Source organism: Argentina silus (genome assembly GCF_951799395.1).
Source record: "Argentina silus genome assembly, chromosome: 1".
NCBI classification, from domain to species: domain Eukaryota; kingdom Metazoa; phylum Chordata; class Actinopteri; order Argentiniformes; family Argentinidae; genus Argentina; species Argentina silus.
Window position 1 is genome coordinate 18,828,853 of NC_139655.1, and position 21,622 is coordinate 18,850,474.

The following is a 21,622-nucleotide window of genomic DNA, read 5'->3' on the forward strand; positions in this document are numbered from 1 at the left end:
TCCCCCGCAACACAGACGCCAAACTTCGTTCCGCCATTGTGTCTACGGAAGGCGCAATATACAAACCTGCCACCAGGTGGCATGAAAATCTGTGAAATAAATCAAATCTCAGTGCTCTGTCTTGGTTGACAGGGGGTGTAGCCTCTGAAAAAGTTGTATGACAAGTTTCAGTTTGCAGAACATCATGATTTGCACACATTTGTTGAAGCAGGAATAAGAAGGCCATCGTTGATCTCTGCAGGAGCACTTGCATTACTTGGTACAGGAATTTTTCACTTGGCCCATCGATGCTCAACTCATTTCCTGAATTTGTGTAGGCTACAATATTTGAGTGCACTTTTGAGGCCAATCCACCGAGGCAACGATACGCTCGTTGCCATGCGTGCCTCCTCTCTTTTCTCACGAAACAGCTTCAGCACGAGCTTCCGAGTGTTATTTATGACACGGTCCAGGGTCTAGAACAGTAGCACACAGTATGGAAAATACTCAAAAAAAACAAACTTAGTTCTTAAAAAAACTTTACAGAACTTCTTGACATTGGACCATGGATGGGTCTACGAATAGCTTGGGTAAGTGAAACATCTATATTTTTGTTATTTTAAGCCCACATTTATAACTTTACTTTTAATCTCTGATCCACACTCAACGTACAGAACAGTTCTGTTGGCGTGCCAGCTTGCTAATTACAGAGCTGCACGTACATTACACGTGTAACATGCGTATAACAAAACATTAGGAAGTGTTATGAAGCAGTAACAGTGAAAGGACATAATCAGATGTATGTTCACTGCCAACGTCTTGTTCGTTTTGGCTATTGTCACTGTGTACAACTATATATTATTTTTTTTAAGGTTCAGTGTTTCTTTAACATATTATGTTACACCATGATACTATAGGCTACTGTACTACCACAGGCAATTGTAAAACTGAAACAATGTAACATATAGGCTATCCACATCATCTTTCTTGAGACTGATTTCTGTGTTTCAGGTGAATTATATGACAGGCGTGGGAACCTGTTACTTTGTTTCTCACAATGGATGCGATGTTGCAGTATCAATTTCGCTGATGCGAACGGGTCACTGTGAACTATCAATGGGTTGCCAGATTTGCTCCTTAGCTTTGAGTAACTCCATAGGCCCTAAAGCACATCAGAGAGAGATACAGGGATGCATTCAAATGAAATGATTAGGCATATGTATTTATCCCACTATAAGCTATTTTATCAAAAGTTATTTTAGATTTTAACAAATCAGATACCATCTTTCTGCTCTCTGTCTGACTGTCCTGTAAAGAATTAGTGTGAAATCCTGCAATTGTGAATTGTTTTGTAGTTGGACCGCCAGCTATGTTGGAGAAAAGGCTCACTTCAAAGGTTTTCAGAGATCAAGCTAAAGTTGCACTTTATGAATAGAAATGACAAAAGCACACACTATCTCTATATTGAAATATTGGTTGAAGAGCTATTAATAAAGAATTCATTTTGGCGTACATTTGGGGGTTCTTTGGGAGTATATGCAACCCCAACAGTGCCAAAATTCCTCAGCATGTTTTAATGGAGGTGGACAACAATTCAGTGAGTGACTATTACAGACTACACTAATTGTTTATCCCTCCATTTTGTGTGGCATTAGTTAAGCCACCTCTACAATGAAATATTTAATTAGGTCTATAATTCTGTAGCACAATGGAACCATTGTGGCACATCTGTAGCTGTCCCACCTCATGTGCTGATGTTGTGTTTACCGTCTTGTAAAATGGTGGGGCGGTCAGGCGCAGGGGAACAGTAAATATCACGTAGAGTCATTCGTTAGACAGGCCTTTCCCACAGATGCTATCAGCCTTAGAAGTTGCCTCAAATGCCCCTGATATAGGGTCAGATATTTTTCGGAAACACCTAATGGTTATGTTAGATTAAGGCTAATCTAATCCTCGGTCTGTGGTTACAGGCAAGTCCTACCTCCAGCCTCTGCCTCACTCTCAGCTGACAAAAGGGGTCACTGAGCCCCAGATTTGGGATCTGCTCCTATTAACCCAATTCTCAAACTTCATCATTAAGTGTGTGCAGAGTTGCCTTCAGATCAGCACTATGGGGCAACATCATCCTAGAGTCGTCAGCAGATTGAGCCCGTCAGTTATGAGTCAGCCAGGACAGGTTTAGTGTCAGAGATCACAGTCATCGCCTCTCCCTGTTGTTGTCAGGCTGCACTGTCGATCAAATCATCAGCATCCATATGTCTCTCTCAGTGGCTAACTGACACTAACATGCTATCCTTTCACAAATCTATGTGAATGATTGCCTGAATGCTTGTCAGTTGTCAGACAGTTTGCTGGTATCTGGGCTTAATTTGCTTATGGTTTTTAGTGATAGTCCAAAACAAGGTTTGTTTATAGTTTACATAATCTTGCAGCTTTACATGTCATAAACCATCTGTTGAAAATGTAAACAGTTAAAATAAAATGAGAAACAACATCAGAAAGTAAAAAGTAGTCATTAGGCTAGATGGATCTGAATTGAAAGTAATGGTTACAGCTTTTAATGCTGTTGATAAAACGAGCTCCTTGCACTGCCTTCCACAGTGAAATCATGCTGGTGAGATTTATGCCAGCACAGGCAGTCAACAAAATACCTCTTGGCTTGGGTATTCGTATGCAAAGCAAGTAAAGTCTTGTGTAATTTCCCTGTGATTTAGCTAGACATGACAATCAGCTCCATGACATAGTGTTGACCCCAACAATGCTGTTCATCCAGCCAAGCAAAACCACCTTGGGCCTTTGGAAAGCCTAGTTATTTTTAGATGTTTATCCTCTAAGTCTTGTGTTTAGCCTACATACCAACCAGTGCCAATATTGTATTCTTCAGCTAGTATCAAACATAGAGCATGTATATTACAGTGTTCTCAGTGTCTCTAGATGTAAACCCACTGTGCTCTACCCCATCATACAATGCTGATCGGCACAGACGCCTATATTGTAACACTGGAATGAGAAAGTGACTCTATGATCTCTCTGTTTCAGTTGATGAGTTAGACAGGAGTCGCCCACCAGTGCAGGGGCGTTCAGTACGCCACAGGATGTGTTGTGGTGGCAAAATGCTTGTTATCATGCAAGGCCCGGGGACGAGTGACGGTGACGGACGGCATCTGCAGGTGGTGATGCACAGCGCACAGCGCTCCCAGGCATGGAGTCGACAGAGGGTGGGCGGACTGTGGGAAGAAGAGGCTGTTATGAGAGTTTTGGAAATAACCACTTCTCCATTTAGACAATTCAAATGACAATAAGATAACAATCATAAATCATTGAAATAGGCTTGTGAGATTGGTCTTCTAGATTTGTAGGACGATCAAAATAGAAATAATCAGGGATCAGGGTTCTATTTCCATAAAACCACACCAAATTCACACCAGTTCAAATCTAGATACAAATGGGATTTGGTCTTAAATAAAATGACAGTGGTATAAGTCAACCTAAACATGGCTGTCTTGGAGCTGAGCAAATAGATTCAAATCCTCCAAATTGGGCAAGAAAAGAAGCTGCTTGTGCACATGCACGCTGAACAAAGAGTCAGTTTGCTCTGTCCAAGTCCCTTGGCTCTCGAACGATCAGCCCCGCTGCCTGCAAAACCTGGAATGACCCCAGCCACTCAGCATAGTGAAAATTAAATAGAGAGACTGTCTACAAGGCTCTTAACTGGAAACCAAACCTCACTTTTCAAGGATCAGTGCATAATTATGTTGTATTTTATCTACCAGTATCATCGTTTATCATCTTTCATCAGCAAGATCATCTCTGACTTATCTGTCAGATCTCACGTCTGATCTGTCTTTCTGATGTGGTTTCTATCACTGTAAAAACATTGGCCTAAAAACTGAGTCTCAAAATAACAGTTTAGTTGTTCACTTAGACACTGCATTTCTCTGTAATGGCTTAATGGATAACTTGGTTTTATATTTTATGTGTCATTAGATATGCCTCAATAACATTATTTTAGCTTTAGTTGATTTAAATGGATTGACAGAGAGAGAGAGAGACAGAGAGAGAGAGAGAGAAAGAAAGAGAGGGCCAGAAGGCAGAAGGCAAGGTAAATATAAAGAGTGAGAGGACTAGAGAAAGGGAGAAAGATGAGAATAGCAGAGGCTCCAACATTAAATTGGACCATATTCCCGCTCTTTATGGCCAACTTCCAGGTCAGTCCAGCCGTCAAAATGTTTAATGCTAAATGAGAGAGAGGGAAGTGGTGATAGGTGTGTGTGTGTGTGTGTGTGTGTGTGTGTGTGTGTGTGTGTGTGTGTGTGTGTGTGTGTGTGTGTGTGTGTGTGTGTGTGTGTGTGTGTGTGTGTGTATGTGTGTGTTAAAGAGAGAGCGAGAGAGAGAGAAAGGAAGCAAGCAAACAATACTCTCAGTTATCCATAGTCAACTTCATTACGCTAAAAAAAAAGGAAATATGAACCCCTCTTCCCTTTCATCTCTTGGACATCCTCTCCCCATCTGCAGCTCCTCTTCACTAGCGTAAATACCGATCCTCCCCTAAAACAGACCAAGAACACAACCCTCTAATTGGTTCCTGATGTGTTCAGGCGTGCAATTGGCTAGTTGTATAGTAGAACACCCTTGATAGATGTGGCTAAGACCACAGCTGTGGTCTTCATAAAGATCCATTCCTTGCTTTGGCCTTGTAAGGCACTGGCCCAGCAGCACCTTCTACATGGCTAACATGTCACCCAGATCTTATGGTGAGGATACTATAGTCACCGTGGCACCACTACCACCACACCCATTGCTGCTTTAAGAGTGCTTTGCCAAATCCCGCTTGGCATTTAGGCCTAGTATTTGCTCCCTGTACTTAGTATGTAGGTTTTTATAGATACATGCATTGAAATGGAGCTCTTTATTGTATGTTTTATTGGTGTTGGCAGATTTATCGGTAGCATGAGCAACAGCAGCTGTAGGCCTACCAAGGTCTATCTGTATATTGATATGTATTGGATGGGTCAATGATTCTACACATGATCTTTAATTGCTCTCTTGTGATTTGATGTTTGACTTGTAAATACTATTTTCTCAGTGCTACGCATGTCAATCATTTCCAATAAATAGAAATGTGTCCAATTCACCGTAGATTTAGATATGCAGCCTCACTCAGGCTGAGATGGACCCATTGCTGTCATATGATAGTTGTCCAATGTAAAGTTTACATGAGCCATGTGTGTATGGAGCTATGGCCCTGTCCTGCTGAAACACTGGGATATAAGAGGGTTTGTGCCTCAGGAACTTTTGTTTATTCATATGATATGCTCGCAGTCGAGTTACACTGCTGCCTAAGGTAGGAAGTATTAGTCATTTAACCCTGTGCTTGTGTATGTATATGTGTGTGTGTGTGTCTCTGTCTGTCTGTCTGTCTGTCTGTCTGTCCGTCTGTCCGTCTGTCCGTCTGTCCGTCCGTCCGTGTAGGTGTATATACTGTATGTACATTTCATAGCGTAAGAGGGGGAGAAAGAGAGAGATTGCCTGGAACAGTGTGTCTGTATCAGGAAATTAATTAAATAGATCATGTTCCATTGCTCCTGTAAACACAAGGCCATTGTGTGAGCGTTCTCTATCCCACTTCCTCTTTCCCATCCGTTTTTCATTTCAACTCGATTTACATTTTGTTGAAAATCTACTCTTTAACTGAGTAGATAACTTTTAATGGTCAAGTCTGCTGAGATTCCCTGAAAAGAGGGGAGAGTTGAAAGGCTGAAAATGTTGCTGGCATATAGCGCACACTATGTTGCTTTGTATGCATTTCCTGACTTCCGACTCAATGCAGGCAGATATAAACTTTTGTAGTGGACATTGTTCCTCCTCTCAGCCACTTGAGTACAGTGGTGTCCTTGATTAGACATGCATAGCCCTGCTCTCCTCAAACAGGTGTGTGATGCCATGTGTTTACCTCACCTGCAGTAACCCTGTTGATTCAGTTCATCCAGTTTCACACTGATCAGAATCAGAGGATGATTAAGAAAAGGTTGATTGATGAAACATGTAGAGTTCCGATTATAAAGTGCTTGAACTGTATTGTACTGTATGTGAAGTTATAGCTTTTAATCACTACATTGATTTCCATCAGCACCACTTTTTCATTCCTGAATATGTTGTGTTGAATTCCTCTGGATTCTTCCACTGCTGTTGTTATTCTGTGTCTGTGCTGTATAGTGAGAGGCCTGCAGACGGCTGGCTCAGTCTGTACACAGACAGAAGAGTCTCCCAGAGGCCTCAAAGACCCCATTGTGTATGGAGTGGAGCCATGGTTCTGGTCCAGAGGCTGTGTGTGTGTGTGTGTGTGTGTGTGTGTGTGTGTGTGTGTGTGTGTGTGTGTGTGTGTGTGTGTGTGTGTGTGTGTGTGTGTGTGTGTGTGTGTGTGTGTGTGTGTGTGTGTGTGTGTGTGTGTGTGTGTGTCGGTGTCGGTGTCGGTGTCGGTGTGTGTGTGTCGGTGTGTGTGTGTGTGTGTGTGTGTGTGTGTGTGTCGGTGTGTGTGTGCGAGTGTGCGAGTGAGCCATGGTTCTGCTCCAGAGGTTGTGTCTGTGAATATGAGAAGACTGTGTACTATGTGTGGGGGGATTGGATGAGGACTCATGTTTGCATCACTGGAATCCCTCTGTATTGTGTGTGTGGGGGGGGGGGGGACGGACGGACTGGTTTTCGTTAAGCTGAGGTGGTTTTTCTCTAGTGAGGGTTTACATGGTTGGCCACTGCATTCTTGCTCAGCCAATTAAAAGTGTTATTTTTGCATTACAAGTCAGCCAGGCAAAACAGTCCTGTACTTAAGGAGTCCTGGGGAAATGATTCACCCACTCAGTAGTAAGTGGGTAAGAGGTCCTTCCAGCCACTCCTCTCAGCAATGAGAATACAAACACTTACCAGCACAAGTTTGTGATTAGTACATATTAACTGTCAAAGTACAGGTGTGTTTGCATAGGTTACCACCCCTGGTGCCAGGGAAAGGGTTAAGAAGAAGAGAGAAAGTACTGAGCTATGAGTCACTTTGTACCATGAAAGAAACAATAAGATCCCAACTCAGATATTAACCTGAAAAGCTGAGAGAGGAAGAGGAGGAGTGGAAGGGAGTTGTTCGAAGAGAAACTAACTGACAGCATGTGTCTGTGTAGAACAGATCAGGGAGCCATGAAGAAGCCCCACCCACTGGCAGCCAGTTTGGCCTGGTATCTGGCATTGCATCACTTATACCCACACACACACACACACACACACACACACACACACACACACACACACACACACACACACACACACACACACACAGCTAGTAGAGATAAATGTCCCTCAGGCCCAGTAGATGCAGAGCTGTTCAGGCATGTTTTGAACATGATTTACGATGATCACATGCATGGTCTGTTTTACGACGTTTTCATTTGATCCCAACTGAACCATTGTTTCAGAGGAATGACTAATATAGTGCTACAGATCCAAACGTATTGACAGTACGTCACATCAGTTTATTTAGACCGCATTCATTTAGAGTGCCCCCATTGCAGCTACGATACTACAATACTACACACATACTGTACACCCACCCACATAGATACTGTACGTATGTGGGTCATTTGAATAGTTATTTTAGACATGATCTGATATCATCTGAAAGTCTAATTTCTGCAGGGCTTTAATAAGACAATTTACAATCCTCAAGGTCCAGGCATGAAATCTTTATGGACTGCATGGTCAGTGGTCACCATAGCAACATATGTCCAGAGCAGGGAGGAGGAAGTGTTTTATAAAGTGATAGAAGAAGCAGGGGATTTTCCAAATGGGTCCACATTATCTCCCGAGAGCAAATGTGGCCAAGCAAAGCAGGAAGTGTAGACCACAATATAAGATGCAGTGTTATTCTCCCAGCGTCATGTCTCAGTGTACTATAGAGGTTTGTAGGACAGTAAACATACAGGATCATACAGGATCATACAGGATCATGGAATAGGTACCATCCCAACACATGCACACAACAGTCCTATCCGTGCACACACAGAGTCTGGAGACTTTATAGTAGTCTTAAACGGCCCTTTGCTAAACACAACCTGATGATAAACAATTAAAACATTCCACTTTTTGCGAGGCTGCCCCTGGAAATTGCAAAAGGTTGAGAAAAGCAGAAACATGTGCTAAAGCTGCTTTCCACTAATGGACAAAATGGTCTCCTGCCTGCTTTTTGTGATGGAAAAAGGCTTATTTCAGTCAATGAGCAGCATCAAAGCCTCATGATGTTCAGCAAATAAACAAGTGTTCCTCCAAACTCATAGACACTCTCATCCTGTGCCTTTGAGCTCCAGACAGTGATGGATGAGAGCATTCATGTTGGGTTTACAATGAGCCAGATGCAGGAGGCCCATCTTTGTGCGTGACAGTACATCCTGTCTCTTTGAGAAGGGTTTTATTGGCTTGAGCACCATTTACAATACTTGATGCGGTTATGATCTAACTATTTGCAGGACTTGGTCATTCTCCATCATAAAAGTTTCAATGTTACATTTTCCACCTACGCACTGGTACTGCACTGCATTGGGATCTCGATTGGAATAATTTCATCTACAGAACTGAACCTTAGATTTATAATGTTTACTGTATCTCATATTCCTGTCACTCAATCACTGTCAATGGCTTGTTGTTGTTTATAGACAAGATGTTGTTTATAGATCTTGATTATTTGTCCTAATCTGTCCCCAATCTCTAGCAATAGCGTGACAGTATACAGTGTCTGACTGACTCTTGATTGGTTGTCCTGGTGTGCCTGTGCAGATGATGTGTCGGCGGGCAGCAGCGCTGAGTTCCCAGACCGGGTGTCCACGATGGAGGTGCGTCTGCAGGCGCAGGAAGATGAGATCATGCTTCTGAAGTCATCACTGGCCGACGCGCTGCGCAGGCTGCGACTCCATGACCAGCTGATCCCTCTGCTCAAGCAGCAGCTTATCATTGGTGGGTGTCGACCAACCATGGACCCCCACAGAGTGGATATATCTTAGATGAGCTGACACTGTTATCTGTAATAACACAGTCATTGCCAAACGTCTTCACACTGTGAACAATTCAAAAGTGTATTGTTACTCTAAATGTGTGTGTGTGTGTGTGTGTGTGTGTGTGTGTGTGTGTGTGTGTGTGTGTGTGTGTGTGTGTGTGTGTGTGTCGGTCGGTCGGTCGGTCGGTCGGTCGGTCGGTCGGTCGGTCGGTCTTTGTATCTGTCTTTGCGTCTTGTCTGAAACCAGTGAACCCGGCTGCTGCCCGGGCTCTGAACCAGGTCTGCTGCTCTGATGGTTTCTCCAGCAGCCCTAAGCTGTCCTCCAGCTCAGCCCCAGACGGTCACCGCCACCCTGTCACCAGGTAAACTACCAACACACAGGGACTGGCACAGGGGCTTAGAATGGAGTGCAATGAAGATAGTCTGTCATATGTATGATGCTGACTTATTGTAATAAACACTTGAAGGACACCCTTATGCCTGTAAAAGAGTATTGTGAATATCAATGTATCATGTTTTTTATGATCTCTCTCCTTCAACTGCCCCTGTTGATCTCACCCCTGCACTGTGTCTCTCTAGCCAAGTGGTAAACAATATTGGAGGTGAGAATGGCCACATAGGGGACTCTGGGTCCCCGAGCCCCAGGCTTAGGGCCCCCACACAGGACAGGGCCACCCAGACAGAGCACATCCCCCTGGGGCAGAACCTGGGGGCGGACAGAGTCCCCCTGGCTCTCACCAGGGCTGTGCAGAGCCTCTCTCTGGAGGACGCTCTCCCTGAGGGGATGTCAGTGATGGAGGGGACCCGGGCCAAACTCCACCGTGTACAGGGGCTAGAGGAGGAGGATGAGGAGCAGGAGGAAGATGAGGAAGGAGTGGGAGAACGAGAGAAGGATCTGAGCTGGGCTTCTTCCATGGTGGAGGAGCCTATCAATCCCACCAACATCAGGACCCTCCAGAGAGAGGACCACCAGGACCCCAACAACAGAGGCTCCACCCCAACAGAGGACCAGGGCTCAGCCCCTCAGACCCCCGCCTCGGGCTCCCCAGCCCCTCCTAAGGACCAGACCCCCAGTCCCAGGGCCGGACCGCTCTCTCCCATCCTGGAGGGCGAGAAGAAACCCCTGTGCGTTATCAACATTCCTCCTCCACCATCCCTTCCTCTTCCTCATCCTCATCCACTTCTGCCTGATTGCATGGCTTTTGGGGGAAATCACCTCTTTTCGATCCTGTCATATCCTCATTGCTGTGTGACTGCAAACCCCAGTTAATTGAACAATCACTTTGGGGTAGTTTAGTGTTGTTTGTGATTATGTGTATGGCGTTAGGGAAAGTCATGGGGACTACACATCCTCTCTCTGGTTCCAGCCATTTTAGTTTCCATGTGTTTGAACAGGGCTAAATGTGTGTGATTGGAAGCATAAGGCCTAGTGTCACATAATGCCAGTGCTCATCCACGCTGAGTGATGTGTCCAAGAGAAGCAACACACAGAAAGAGAATAAGGTTCAGTGGAAAATGTGATGTGAGGGCTGTTCAGCACAGCATTGTATACAATAGTGGTGAATACAGGGATAAGCTGGCGTGAGTTGCCATGTCAACACCTTTGCTGTGGAGCTCTAGAATACCATGTTTCAAGATGGCTTCACTGTCCAAGTAGCCACAGTCAGAATGCAAAACCGTCAAATTAATTCAACACAGGCTAGTTACTACTACTAGGTCTTAGCCAAAAGGCAGAGAAACGATAGTCATCACAGATGATGTATGTATTGAATTAACATTTGGGCTTATACTAAACTGGGTTTTGCAGAAACACAATGAGTGACTGTGTAACGGTAACAATCAATCTACACTAACCCGATGATCAAATAATCTTCAATCTCCTTCGATCAAATAAGCATGGACTGATTCAGCATGATTTCTTGCATGTGGATATTTAAGTGGGTCTGTTCATCTGCTTTTTCTTCAAATAAGTTAATATTTTAGTTGCATGCCATGCTCTCCTCTCGTGTGTGAGTGTGTGAGTGTGTGTGTGCGCACCCCCGCGCGCGCGTGTGTGTGTGTGTCTGATCTATTGTTGTGTTTTATGTTCTATTTCCTTGTTATGGCTTGTGGAGGGCTGTTGCCGATTGATAGCGTATGTTCCTGCTCTTGAGGAACTCAGCTCTTTTATGCCACTCCATGGAAACCAGTGGTACTATGAGGGAGGTTCCTGAGTCATAGAAGGCCATATATCATATAAACTTATTGAATACTAGTTACCCTTATAATAGGTAAATTGGTATGTTTAAGCCATTTGATACAGGGGAAGGGAGGGGAGTGTTAGCTGGGTTTCACTTCCCAGATTCGTGTCCTGTTTGGTAATGTGTAAACATCACTGGTCACATGATGTGGGTTTCCTCTGATTACTGGTTTAATGGAGGGGCATGCCATCATTAACAGGAAGCTGGGTCTGTGTCACAGGAAAACTATGGCACATTCATAGTTCCTCAGAAGAGTGTGTGTGTGTGTGTGTGTGTGTGTGTGTGTGTGTGTGTGTGTGTGTGTGTGTGTGTGTGTGTGTGTGTGTGTGTGTGTGTGTGTGTGTGTGTGTGCATTTGTGCATGTAAGTGTGTGCAGTCTTGAACCTGCACATGAATCTGCTTATGAGGACTCCCTATCCTCTCCTTGACCAGGGTTCGCAGGAACAGCGAGAAACTGGCCAAGGAGACCCAGGAGAGGACCAAAAAGAGGCTGGACAAGAAAGCTGCCTCCTCAGCCAACCTCCTCTCCCGCTCCCCCAGTCTGGAGAGGTGAGATGGACCCACCATCAGCAAAGCCATCACTCAAACTGTCACATCACATTTTCCTACGGCTGCAAAACGTAACATATTTCACCAAATAGTCATTCACTAGAACACAAATGCTCTTTATCCTACTACAATAAAATGTCATTCCCATGAAAAGTCTTGGGAGCCCAGTGGTTGAAAGAGTCTCTTGTTGTCTGAGTGTCTCTATGATTTCTCTGTGTAACAGTTCTGGTTGTTTTGTTTTTGCACAGCCGAGCCAAAGACCTCATCGCCAGTGCAGGTAATGCATTTCCATCCTTCCTGTCTCTGTCATCCTTCCTGTCTCTGTCGACAGAATGCTTATCCCTATAAGAATTATGTATTTACTCGAATTTCCTATGCCATTCATCAGTTGTATCCTGTTAAATCTGTATGACAGTATGCAGAGCAATACCCATACTTGCGGTTAGCATAGCTTTTATGAGAGGTGACCTTAAGTGCCGTTAGCTTTTATGGGACACATTCCTATCCAGAGACCATTAGAGGACAACCCCTCTTCCTAATGGGGATTCAATTGGTGGAAAATCGGTCTGATGTGCCTATCAGATCAGCATAATAGTACCTAAATTTGATCAGTGGATGTTAGATAAGCGTTTCAAGCATAGACAAGCATAGACAATGGCATGTGGTTTGAGAATAGCAGCAGTCCTCATAAGAGCATTCTACTACCCCTACGTCTATTACTACTACAACTACCTCTGCTGTTGCTATGTTGACCACCATTACTGTATCTGCTACTACTACTGTTGGTTATAGAAGTAATGGTAATGATAATAATAAAAAGTGACTGGTTATGGTACCCTCCTGGAGTCTAAAAAAGGGCACCAGTCTTAAAACATTTTTTACTGATGTAATTGCTGCTACTTCTACTGATTTATACGATTTTAGTAATAGTAATTCTGATGATCATAGTGATCTAAATGACTATGAGCATTGCATCCTCTGAGGTTCTATAGGTCACTCAGAGTCCACCTCCATCCTTCTGCCACACACTATAAAAAGCCAGCACACAGAAATATTACTCATCATACTGTGATCACAGGAAAGCCTGGTATTTTCAGCGTCACGTTTTTTGACGAAGCCCAGCTTAGCCGTCCCTGCGTTAAACACAGGATGGCCTGTTAGTTCTCCAGGGCGCTCCCTGGAAAGCCATCCATTGTGGTTAGCCATGCTGCCGCACCACTCCAAGCCTCCTGACGGGATGATGGATGGCTATTTCTCCGGAAAGGGAAGCCAAGAACCTTTAATTCTCCCTTTCTCTCTGTCTATCTATGAGTTGGCCAAGGCCTACTTTTAGACGCTGATGACACTGACGAAGGCTTTGGCCGAAACGTTTGTCTATCTATCACTGAATGAAATAAATAAATACTACTAAAAAGAAACCTTAAATCTCTTTTTTGAGTGCAGACCAGCTACATTATTTTGGAGTTCTATTATATTTTGGTTGACTATGAGTTAGGTCACCTGGTTACTAGTCTGTAACTACCTCTTCTACATTATGAGTAGACTGTATTTTTTTCAGTCTGAAATTATTTAATTTGAGTGTCACTTAATCGTAAATATGAATAAAATCTGCTAAAAGGTTTTTTTTATCTAGGCAATGATGATGACAAAAAACTGCAATATTATAACATCCCACGAGTTATTGCTGTATATTCATTTGAACTGCACACCTCTCCCTTTCAAAGTGAAGCTATGATGCTGGTCCAGCCTTTTAAGATCATTTCATAGTGTGGGACGGACAGATGGGTCAAACCACCCCCACCACCATCGACATCTCAGCCTGGCTCAACTCCTCCACCCTCTGCCTGTTAAATACTCTGAAGTGAAATAGCAGTCATCTAGGTGACAGGGCTCAGGAGCAAAACCACTCCTCCGGTTCTGTTCATAGATGAGATGTAGATCTCACTATGAGGACACCAAACTGCTTTGTGGGATCCACAATGTCAGGACTGGATATGCTAGGCTGGAATCTAGCTGTGATTTAGAGCTCCTAGGATCCCAGTATTTATTTGTCGTTCCCCCCCCCCCCCCCCCCCACTGCCTCTCTCTCTCACACAGGTTCCCCAGGTTCGAAGAGAGGAACCTACAGCCAAGGTATGAAACACACGTACACATGGCTTCATACAGATTAAAGTTGATTTATCAGGATGGGAATTGGGGATTATATAATCAAATGTGATTTTAAGTTACGGCATGTTTTGAATTTAAAACCTTCATACAGGAGTAACCGAAATAGCAATTGGGTGATATACAGTAGATATAGCTATTTAGCGTTGTTGATATACCTCTATCTCTGGTTGGTTGACAGGTCAATCAATAAAGATGTTCATCCGCGGGCGACCAATCACCATGTACATACCCTCCAATATCCAGAACTATGAGGACCTGAAGATGGAGCCACCAGCAGAGAAACTGGAGCTTGATTGGGTGTATCCTTCTTTTGTCACACCCACTAGGTATAAGCATTAGAGCTTTGGGATTGTGACATATTGTACTGGAGTGAATTTCAGTCAGGTTGATCAGATTTGTTATTTTGTTATTATTCTCCTTCTAAATTTCTTGGATAAAAGCCATAAAATCCATATCGCTCATCAGTCTGAAAAGTATTCTAACAAAGTTGCCTAGTGTCCTTGAGCGAGGCCATCCTCTCCTCAGGTCAGTGAAAGCTGTGTCATCTATAAATCACCTATTATGTGTGAAGCTATGGGTGAAATTGCCTTGCTCTTTATGAGTGCTTTAGACTGATGGACCAATGAGACGCATGAGTGATGATGTCACCTTGACTGGATCTGCATAGATATGGTTACCGGGGGCGTGACTGCCGGGCAAACCTATACTTGCTGCCGTCGGGGGAGGCGGTGTACTTCATTGCCTGTGTGGTGGTGCTGTACCACATCAATAACCGCACACAGCGCCATTACCGCAAACACACCGACTGTGTGCGCTGGTGAGTGACGCAGGACCAATGTTGACCTCTCATATCATATAACATTGTATGAGTACATAATCAACTAAATCTGTTGTCCACTCAAGTGAATGAGAGAATTAATTTACAAGTTAAGGACACTTCTAATGTCCTGTTTGATCTCTCCTTTAGTCTGACCATCCATCCAGACAAGGTGCGAGTGGCATCGGGACAGACATCGGGGGTGGATAAGGATGGCAAGGTAACGGATGTGTCGAAGCTGGGAGGAAAGAAGGGGTCTGATAGTTAAAGACCCTTATGACTTCATCAATTACAGTATCATTTATATGTGAAAAGCAACATTAGATTATAATGTATAATGTAGTATTTACCAGGAAATACTGTACACAGGGCTGAATCCTAACTTTTGATATTCATATAATGCTACTTTTATGTGTGTGTGTGTGTGTGTGTGTGTGTTTGTGCATGCGTGTGTTTGTGCATGCGTGTGTGTGTGTGTGTCTCTCAGCCCCTGCAGCCATTTGTCCACATCTGGGACTCCTCCACCTTGGTCACCCTGCAGCAGATAGGACTGGGTACCTTTGAGCGAGGTGTAGGCTCAGTGGCCTTCTCCTATGCAGTGAGTGTTCACCCACCTTACCATGCACCCTTAGAATGCACGTTGACTGAGTCTAGTTTACTGCCAATATACTGTATTTGATGAACCCTTGACATTTACTGTAGCTATATCACATAGCTAGATCTCCATACGAGACTCCAACCAATACAACCTTATACATTATACTATACATACAGTACTGTATATAGATTCTCTCTCTCTCTCTCTCTCTCTCTCTCTCTCTCTCTCTCTCTCTCTTTATCTGGCACTCTCACTTCTCCCTGTCACTTTATTGCATCATCTCTCCATCTGCCGTATGACCTTTCACTTGTTCCTCTCTCATTCTCTCCTCCCTCTTGCTCCTGCTATCTGTCCTGTGATAACAGGACTCAGGAGCCTTCTTGTGTGTGATTGATGACTCAAATGAACACATGCTGTCTGTGTGGGACTGTGCCAAAGGAACCAAGCATGCAGAGGTTAAGGTAAACCGATGCACCAAGTCACACAGACATATGCACACATGCAAGCATGCACGCACACTTTGTGCAGTTTTGTGTAGCCACATGCAAAGAATCCATATCATTAAATCTATATACAAAATATTAGTACTGCTTCTTCTTGCTGTCAGAAAAATGACCTCACATGTATGTGTGCTGGGAGCTTTGCCTAGAATGTGCATGCGTGGGCTGCGCTACAGCCAAAATTACATAACAGAGAGAATCTGTAGATCCCACTGAAAGGAGGAGTGTTAGCACAGATTAAGAAAAAAAGGGTGGCGGCCACGTCACCCCGTTCTGTCACAGACTTTTGTCCCAAATTTCTCAACTTCCCTGGGAGCAATTTTAGTAGCGTTGTCATGGCAACTGTGTAAATATTTTAGACAGTGAATGTGTGTGTGTGTGTGTGTGTGTGTGTGTGTGTGTGTGTGTGTGTGTGTGTGTGTGTGTGTGTGTGTGTGTGTGTGTCTGTGGTGGAGGATGTGTGGGGGGTGGGGTTGCCTAGGTGAGTGTATATACATTATGAGCTCACTTTCTTTCTTGGTTGAGAGTTTCTAGTAACACCCATGCAGCACATCTCATGTTTTCGTAAATTGATTTTGCATAAGCATAATTTGTCAGAGTGGCACTCACGGAACAAGTTAATTAAGCTGTATCATCCATATGTCCATACCCCACTATACTGGAATGGAATACTGTATACTGCAGCACATTGTTGAATTAGACATTAATGAAGAAGTGCTGTTCACTATGTTCTCTGTGATAATATAAATTACCCTAAAAATATTTTTAATTGCAACAAATGTGATTTTGACATTTTTGCTATAAATGCGTTGTAATGCATTTTGATAGCCAAACAGTACATTGAGGTATCAATCAATCCATCCATCCATCCATCCATCCATCCATCCATCCATCCATCCATCAATCAATGAATTAATCAGACTTTATTTTATAGCACATTTCATACACATACAGTGCTTTTTATAGCAAAAATTAATTCAAGCAAAGGGAGATGATGAATACACAATTTGATAAATAAGGGTTTTCCAGGACAAATCTATAAAAACAAGGGAAGATGGTAAAAACACAACTAAATAAGACCAAATGAAGACATAGAGGTATTACAGCCATAGAAGTTACAACAGTAACAAGAAACATCTAGAGTCAAGAATCATTCACAGTGATTTCAATTGATATTGCATAATTGGAATATTCCTTGCATTACTGAGTAATAGCTTAATGATCTGCACTGTATTCCCTCCTCATATGTTTCAGAGCACCAACGAGGCTGTGTTTGCAGTAGAGTTTAACCTCAGTGACAGCACCAACATCATCACCTGTGGAAAGTCCCACGTCTACTTCTGGACTCTGAGTGCAGGGTCACTCACCAAGAAACAAGGCATTTTTGGGGTGAGAAAAATCCCTTACCCTTCTACAAACCTTTTTACCGCATAGTTGGGACCTGGGTTTTTGCCTGGCCATGTGATTTGACCAGGTAAATGGCTGGTCAGTTGCCCAACACCTGTATAATCAAATTACTATTCAAACTTTACAGTTAGAATAAAAATCAATTATTGTCCACATAGAGTGGAAATCTGCCTTTGGCTTCACAACATGTTTATAATTGGGTTAATGTTCATAATTGGGTTTCCTCCCTCTCCTCTGTCAGAAATACAAGAAGCCCAAGTTCATCCAGTGCTTTGTATTTAGCCTGACGGGAGATGTGCTGACTGGAGACTCAGAGGGGAACATCCTAACATGGGGCAAATCTGCAGCAGATGTCAAGACATTGGGGAAAGGAGCCAAAGGTATATGCTCCCAGTAGAGTCCAAATTAGGTCTGAGCATATGAAGTGCTCACTCATATGGAATGAAAATATCATTATGATTTCATTAAGTTTAGTACATACTACATCCTCAACAAGTTATGATGCCAGGGCCAATAGCTGCCTCCATAGTTGTGACCCCCTCTCTCCCTTGCTCTCTTCCTTCCAGAGACCTTTCAGATCATGCGGCAGACGCGGGCACATGAGGGCAGTGTCTTTACCCTGTGTATGCTTCAGGGCGGCAGTCTGCTCAGCGGTGGGGGCAAAGACCGCAAGATCATTCGCTGGAGCGCAGATCTGGCGCCTGAGAGAGAGTGTGAGGTGAAAGATGTGTGTGTGTGTGTGTGTGTGTGTGTGTGTGTGTGTGTGTGTGTGTGTGTGTGCGTGTGTGTGTGTGTGTGTGTGTGTTCCTGTTTGTGTCTATGTGTCTGTGCGTGCTGCTGCTCGCATGAACCAAATCTGTTATCTAAAAATCTAGCAAAAATCTGCATATGAGACCTTGTTTATATACTATTATATGTATTATTCTAGATTCCAGAAATGTTTGGGGCAGTCCGTACCCTTGCAGATGTAGATGGGGAGGAGCTGTTGGTTGGTACCACACGGAATGCCATCTTGAGGGGCACATTCTCAGACGGCTTTGTGGCCATAGTGCAGGTATGGAAGCATTCATTGTTTTGCGTGTGTGTGTGTGTGTGTGCGTGTGTGTGTGTGGGTGGGTGGATGGGTTTTGGGTGGGTCGGTGGGTGGGTGGGTATTGAATGTGTTGTGTTCTTCCCTGTGCAGGGTCATGTGGATGAGATGTGGGGCTTGGCCACACACCCCTCCCAGGATGTCTTCCTCACCTGTGGACATGACAGACAGGTGTGTGTGTGGAACACAGAGGAACACCAACTGGACTGGTGCACCACGCTAGAGGTCAGAGGGCAGAGGGCATGGGCAATTGTCACACACACACATGCACACACACACGCGCACACACACACACATGCATGCACAAACAGTACACAACACTGATATTCATATTTTTCAGGAGTATGGGCTGTGTGCTGATTTCTGTCCCAATGGGGCAGTGGTGTCTGTTGGATTCAGTACAGGCAGGTAAGACTCCTCTCCACCCCAAAATACCACCTCCTCAAACCGCATATCTCTCTTACCATAGAGTCCAGCAGGCAATAGAACTATTTCAAGCATGGTCAACGTATTTGTAGTATTATTTAGCTTCAATGTTTCCGTGTTATCATGGTGTTTGTGAGGGTACACCAATAATGCACATGACATTGATTACATACCCAAGGGACTCCTCACTGTGGCTGTCTGCCCCTCTCTCTGCCACCCCCTATTCTCCCACACCCCAATCCCAACAAAACAGGTGGTTAGTCCTTGACCTGCAGACCAAAGAGGTAGTTTCAGACTACACCGATGGGAATGAACAGCTGTCCGTCATGAGATACTCACCAGGTCAGAGTTCACGGTCTCCTTTCAGTGTATCACAATGGTTATCCCTCAGCAAAACACACTGACCACCAGACTGAATACTCTATCTCTATTTGGAACACACACATGTTTCCCCTTTTAGATGGAAGTTTCTTGGCTGTTGGTTCCCATGACAACTTCATTTACATCTACAATGTGACGGAAAGTGGACGACGCTATTCCCGCTTTGGAAAGTGCAATGTGAGCAATGCTGGGATGTGAGGTGTTGATGAGGGTTATGTTATGCATGGTCCATTGTACAGTAGAAGTGCACAGTGCCCTGTTGTTCAGACATGGGACGTGTGTCATGGTGTTTGGGTTTTGTCTTCCTACCTCAGGGCCACTCCAGTTTCATCACTCACCTGGATTGGTCTAAAGACGGGAAGTACATCATGTCAAACTCAGGCGACTATGAAATCCTTTACTGTGAGTGAATTGGCATAATACGTCCACATCCACATTAGCAGTTTGCTTGTCTCTATTTGAACATGTGTACATTAGCTATGCTAATTGGTTTTATTTGACTCTGTCATTTTCTTGAACATTTTGTTATTCTACTCTGACAGGGGACATTGCTGGAGGCTGCAAGCTGTTGAGGAACCGGTTTGAAAGCAAAGACAGGGAATGGGCATCCTACACCTGTGTATTGGGCTTCCATGTCATGGGTGAGAGAGAACAGCATTCAAACATCTACAAGCCTCATAATTTGTTAGAACTGCTTAGCTATGGTTGAGTGGCCAAAATGTGATGTGTATTGTGTGACCCCTCAGGTGTGTGGCTGGAAGGCTCGGATGGCACAGACATCAATGCCCTCTGTCGCTCCCACAATGAGAGGATGGTGGCAGTGGCCGATGACTTCTGTAAAGTCCACCTCTTCCAGTATCCCTGCCCAAAACTTAAGGTCAGGCAGGCACACATAACGACATAGTAAAAAGAGCTTTCACTCCTTCCAAAGACATTGTATGACAGTGTTATTAATATGTAATAACTAAATACAACTGTAACAACTGTAATAGTGGTATGTACCTCATGACCTCTTTTTCCCTTCAGGCCCCGAGCCACAGGTACGAGGGTCATGGCAGTCACGTGACCAACGTGCGCTTCACCCACTGTGACAGTCACCTGCTCTCTATGGGGGGGAAGGACACCTGCATCCTCCAGTGGAGGGTGAAGGGGGGAGGAATGGGGGACAGGGAGGGGGAACGCCTGGCCTCCACCTCCACCAGCTCCCCAGAACCAGGGTCTTAAAGGAGAACTGGGGAGAGCGAGAGAGAGCGAGAAAGAGCGAGCGAGAGAGAGCGAGCGAGAGAGAGCGAGCGAGAGAGCGAGCGCACGAGAGAGAGTGAAACAGAAACAAAGAGAGAAAAAAGGAAGTTTACAGAAATGTTTACAGAAGAGAGAGAAAACGATAGAGAGACAGAGATTGCAACAAAAAAAAGAGAGAGATTACTGGCCCTTGTTGTCTGGTCAGCTAAGTCCCAGTGGTGACATGTTTGTGTCTGTTTCTTATACTAAAGAGGCCAGAGGAATCACTTCCTGGATTCTCCATTCAAATACATGACGTATTTTTACATTTATGAGCCACACATGATGTAAAGGAGACTGATATAAAGTACTTCTCAGAATGAGTTTCATTCTATTGAATCTTTGTGAATTTTCTAGTCTGCCTAAACCAGCCGCCTGTCATTGATTGATCTGCTGTCATTGATCAGTAATGGATGGATCAATGGATCAATTCTAGAGAACATTCCAGTATATCCTGTAAAAGTTGATCTATTTTTCCTCTTTTGTGTACTGTTCAAGATAGAGGACATGTTTTATGGTTATCTGCTTCCCATAATGTCATATAGCCTAATAGCATACAGTACATATATTCTCTAACTCTATTGATTTGCTTAAGTGTTCTGTTGTGGTCTCCGTGAATATTGGAAATGTTTGGACAAACTTTGCATTTGCCAGATGGTGACAATCTTAACGTGCCTAAATAAATACTCCTAAATCAGTTGACACCAACGTCCCCTGAGAATTAGATTAATTACATGCAGAAATGTTTGCATAAACACTCTTTGAGTTTATATGTTTATTTAATAGTATTTTGGATGTGTTGTGAGTTTCTGTGTCTCAAGATATTTCTATCAATAAACAATAATTAAAGTGACGTATCCTTACATTATTTCTGTGAAGTGTTACTGCATGGTCCTGGCAACTGTGCGGTATTAACAATTTCAAAAGAGGGCAGTGTTGTTCAAATAATTGCCAGGGTGAGTTATGTCCGTACATTCTGCTTCTACAAGTATCTGATTCTGTTTGTGGAGTCTCTGTCCACAAACTCTATCCAAGGTCTCCTGCACTCTTTTCTTGCCAATTATTGATACGGCAATCAATTATCTAACAAGATAGTGTGTATAACATTGTGCCTATTTGACTGTAAAGCAGGGGCTATGTGTAAAATATTGTAC

At 43.8% G+C, this 21,622-nt stretch overlaps 1 protein-coding gene across 2 annotated transcripts; it reads left to right on the forward strand.

Moving 5' to 3' along the window:
• Nucleotides 1–178: 178 nt before the first annotated feature.
• Nucleotides 179–21,321, forward strand: eml3 (EMAP like 3). Of its 2 annotated transcripts, XM_083681024.1 has the most exons (24): nt 179–569; nt 8,794–8,970; nt 9,258–9,372; nt 9,590–10,135; nt 11,683–11,799; nt 12,048–12,076; nt 13,897–13,932; nt 14,147–14,267; nt 14,636–14,785; nt 14,936–15,005; nt 15,273–15,383; nt 15,749–15,844; nt 17,138–17,272; nt 17,532–17,670; nt 17,857–18,008; nt 18,219–18,344; nt 18,474–18,605; nt 18,721–18,788; nt 19,060–19,148; nt 19,267–19,364; nt 19,502–19,589; nt 19,730–19,828; nt 19,934–20,064; nt 20,214–21,321. In XM_083681024.1, exons 1-24 carry the CDS (start codon nt 545–547, stop codon nt 20,409–20,411), a joined length of 3,048 nt encoding a protein of 1,015 aa, XP_083537150.1. In that variant the 5' UTR covers nt 179–544; the 3' UTR covers nt 20,412–21,321. The 2 variants fall into 2 exon arrangements, with proteins under 2 accessions (XP_083537150.1, XP_083537151.1); XM_083681025.1 differs by lacking the exon at nt 9,590–10,135.
• Nucleotides 21,322–21,622: the final 301 nt, after the last annotated feature.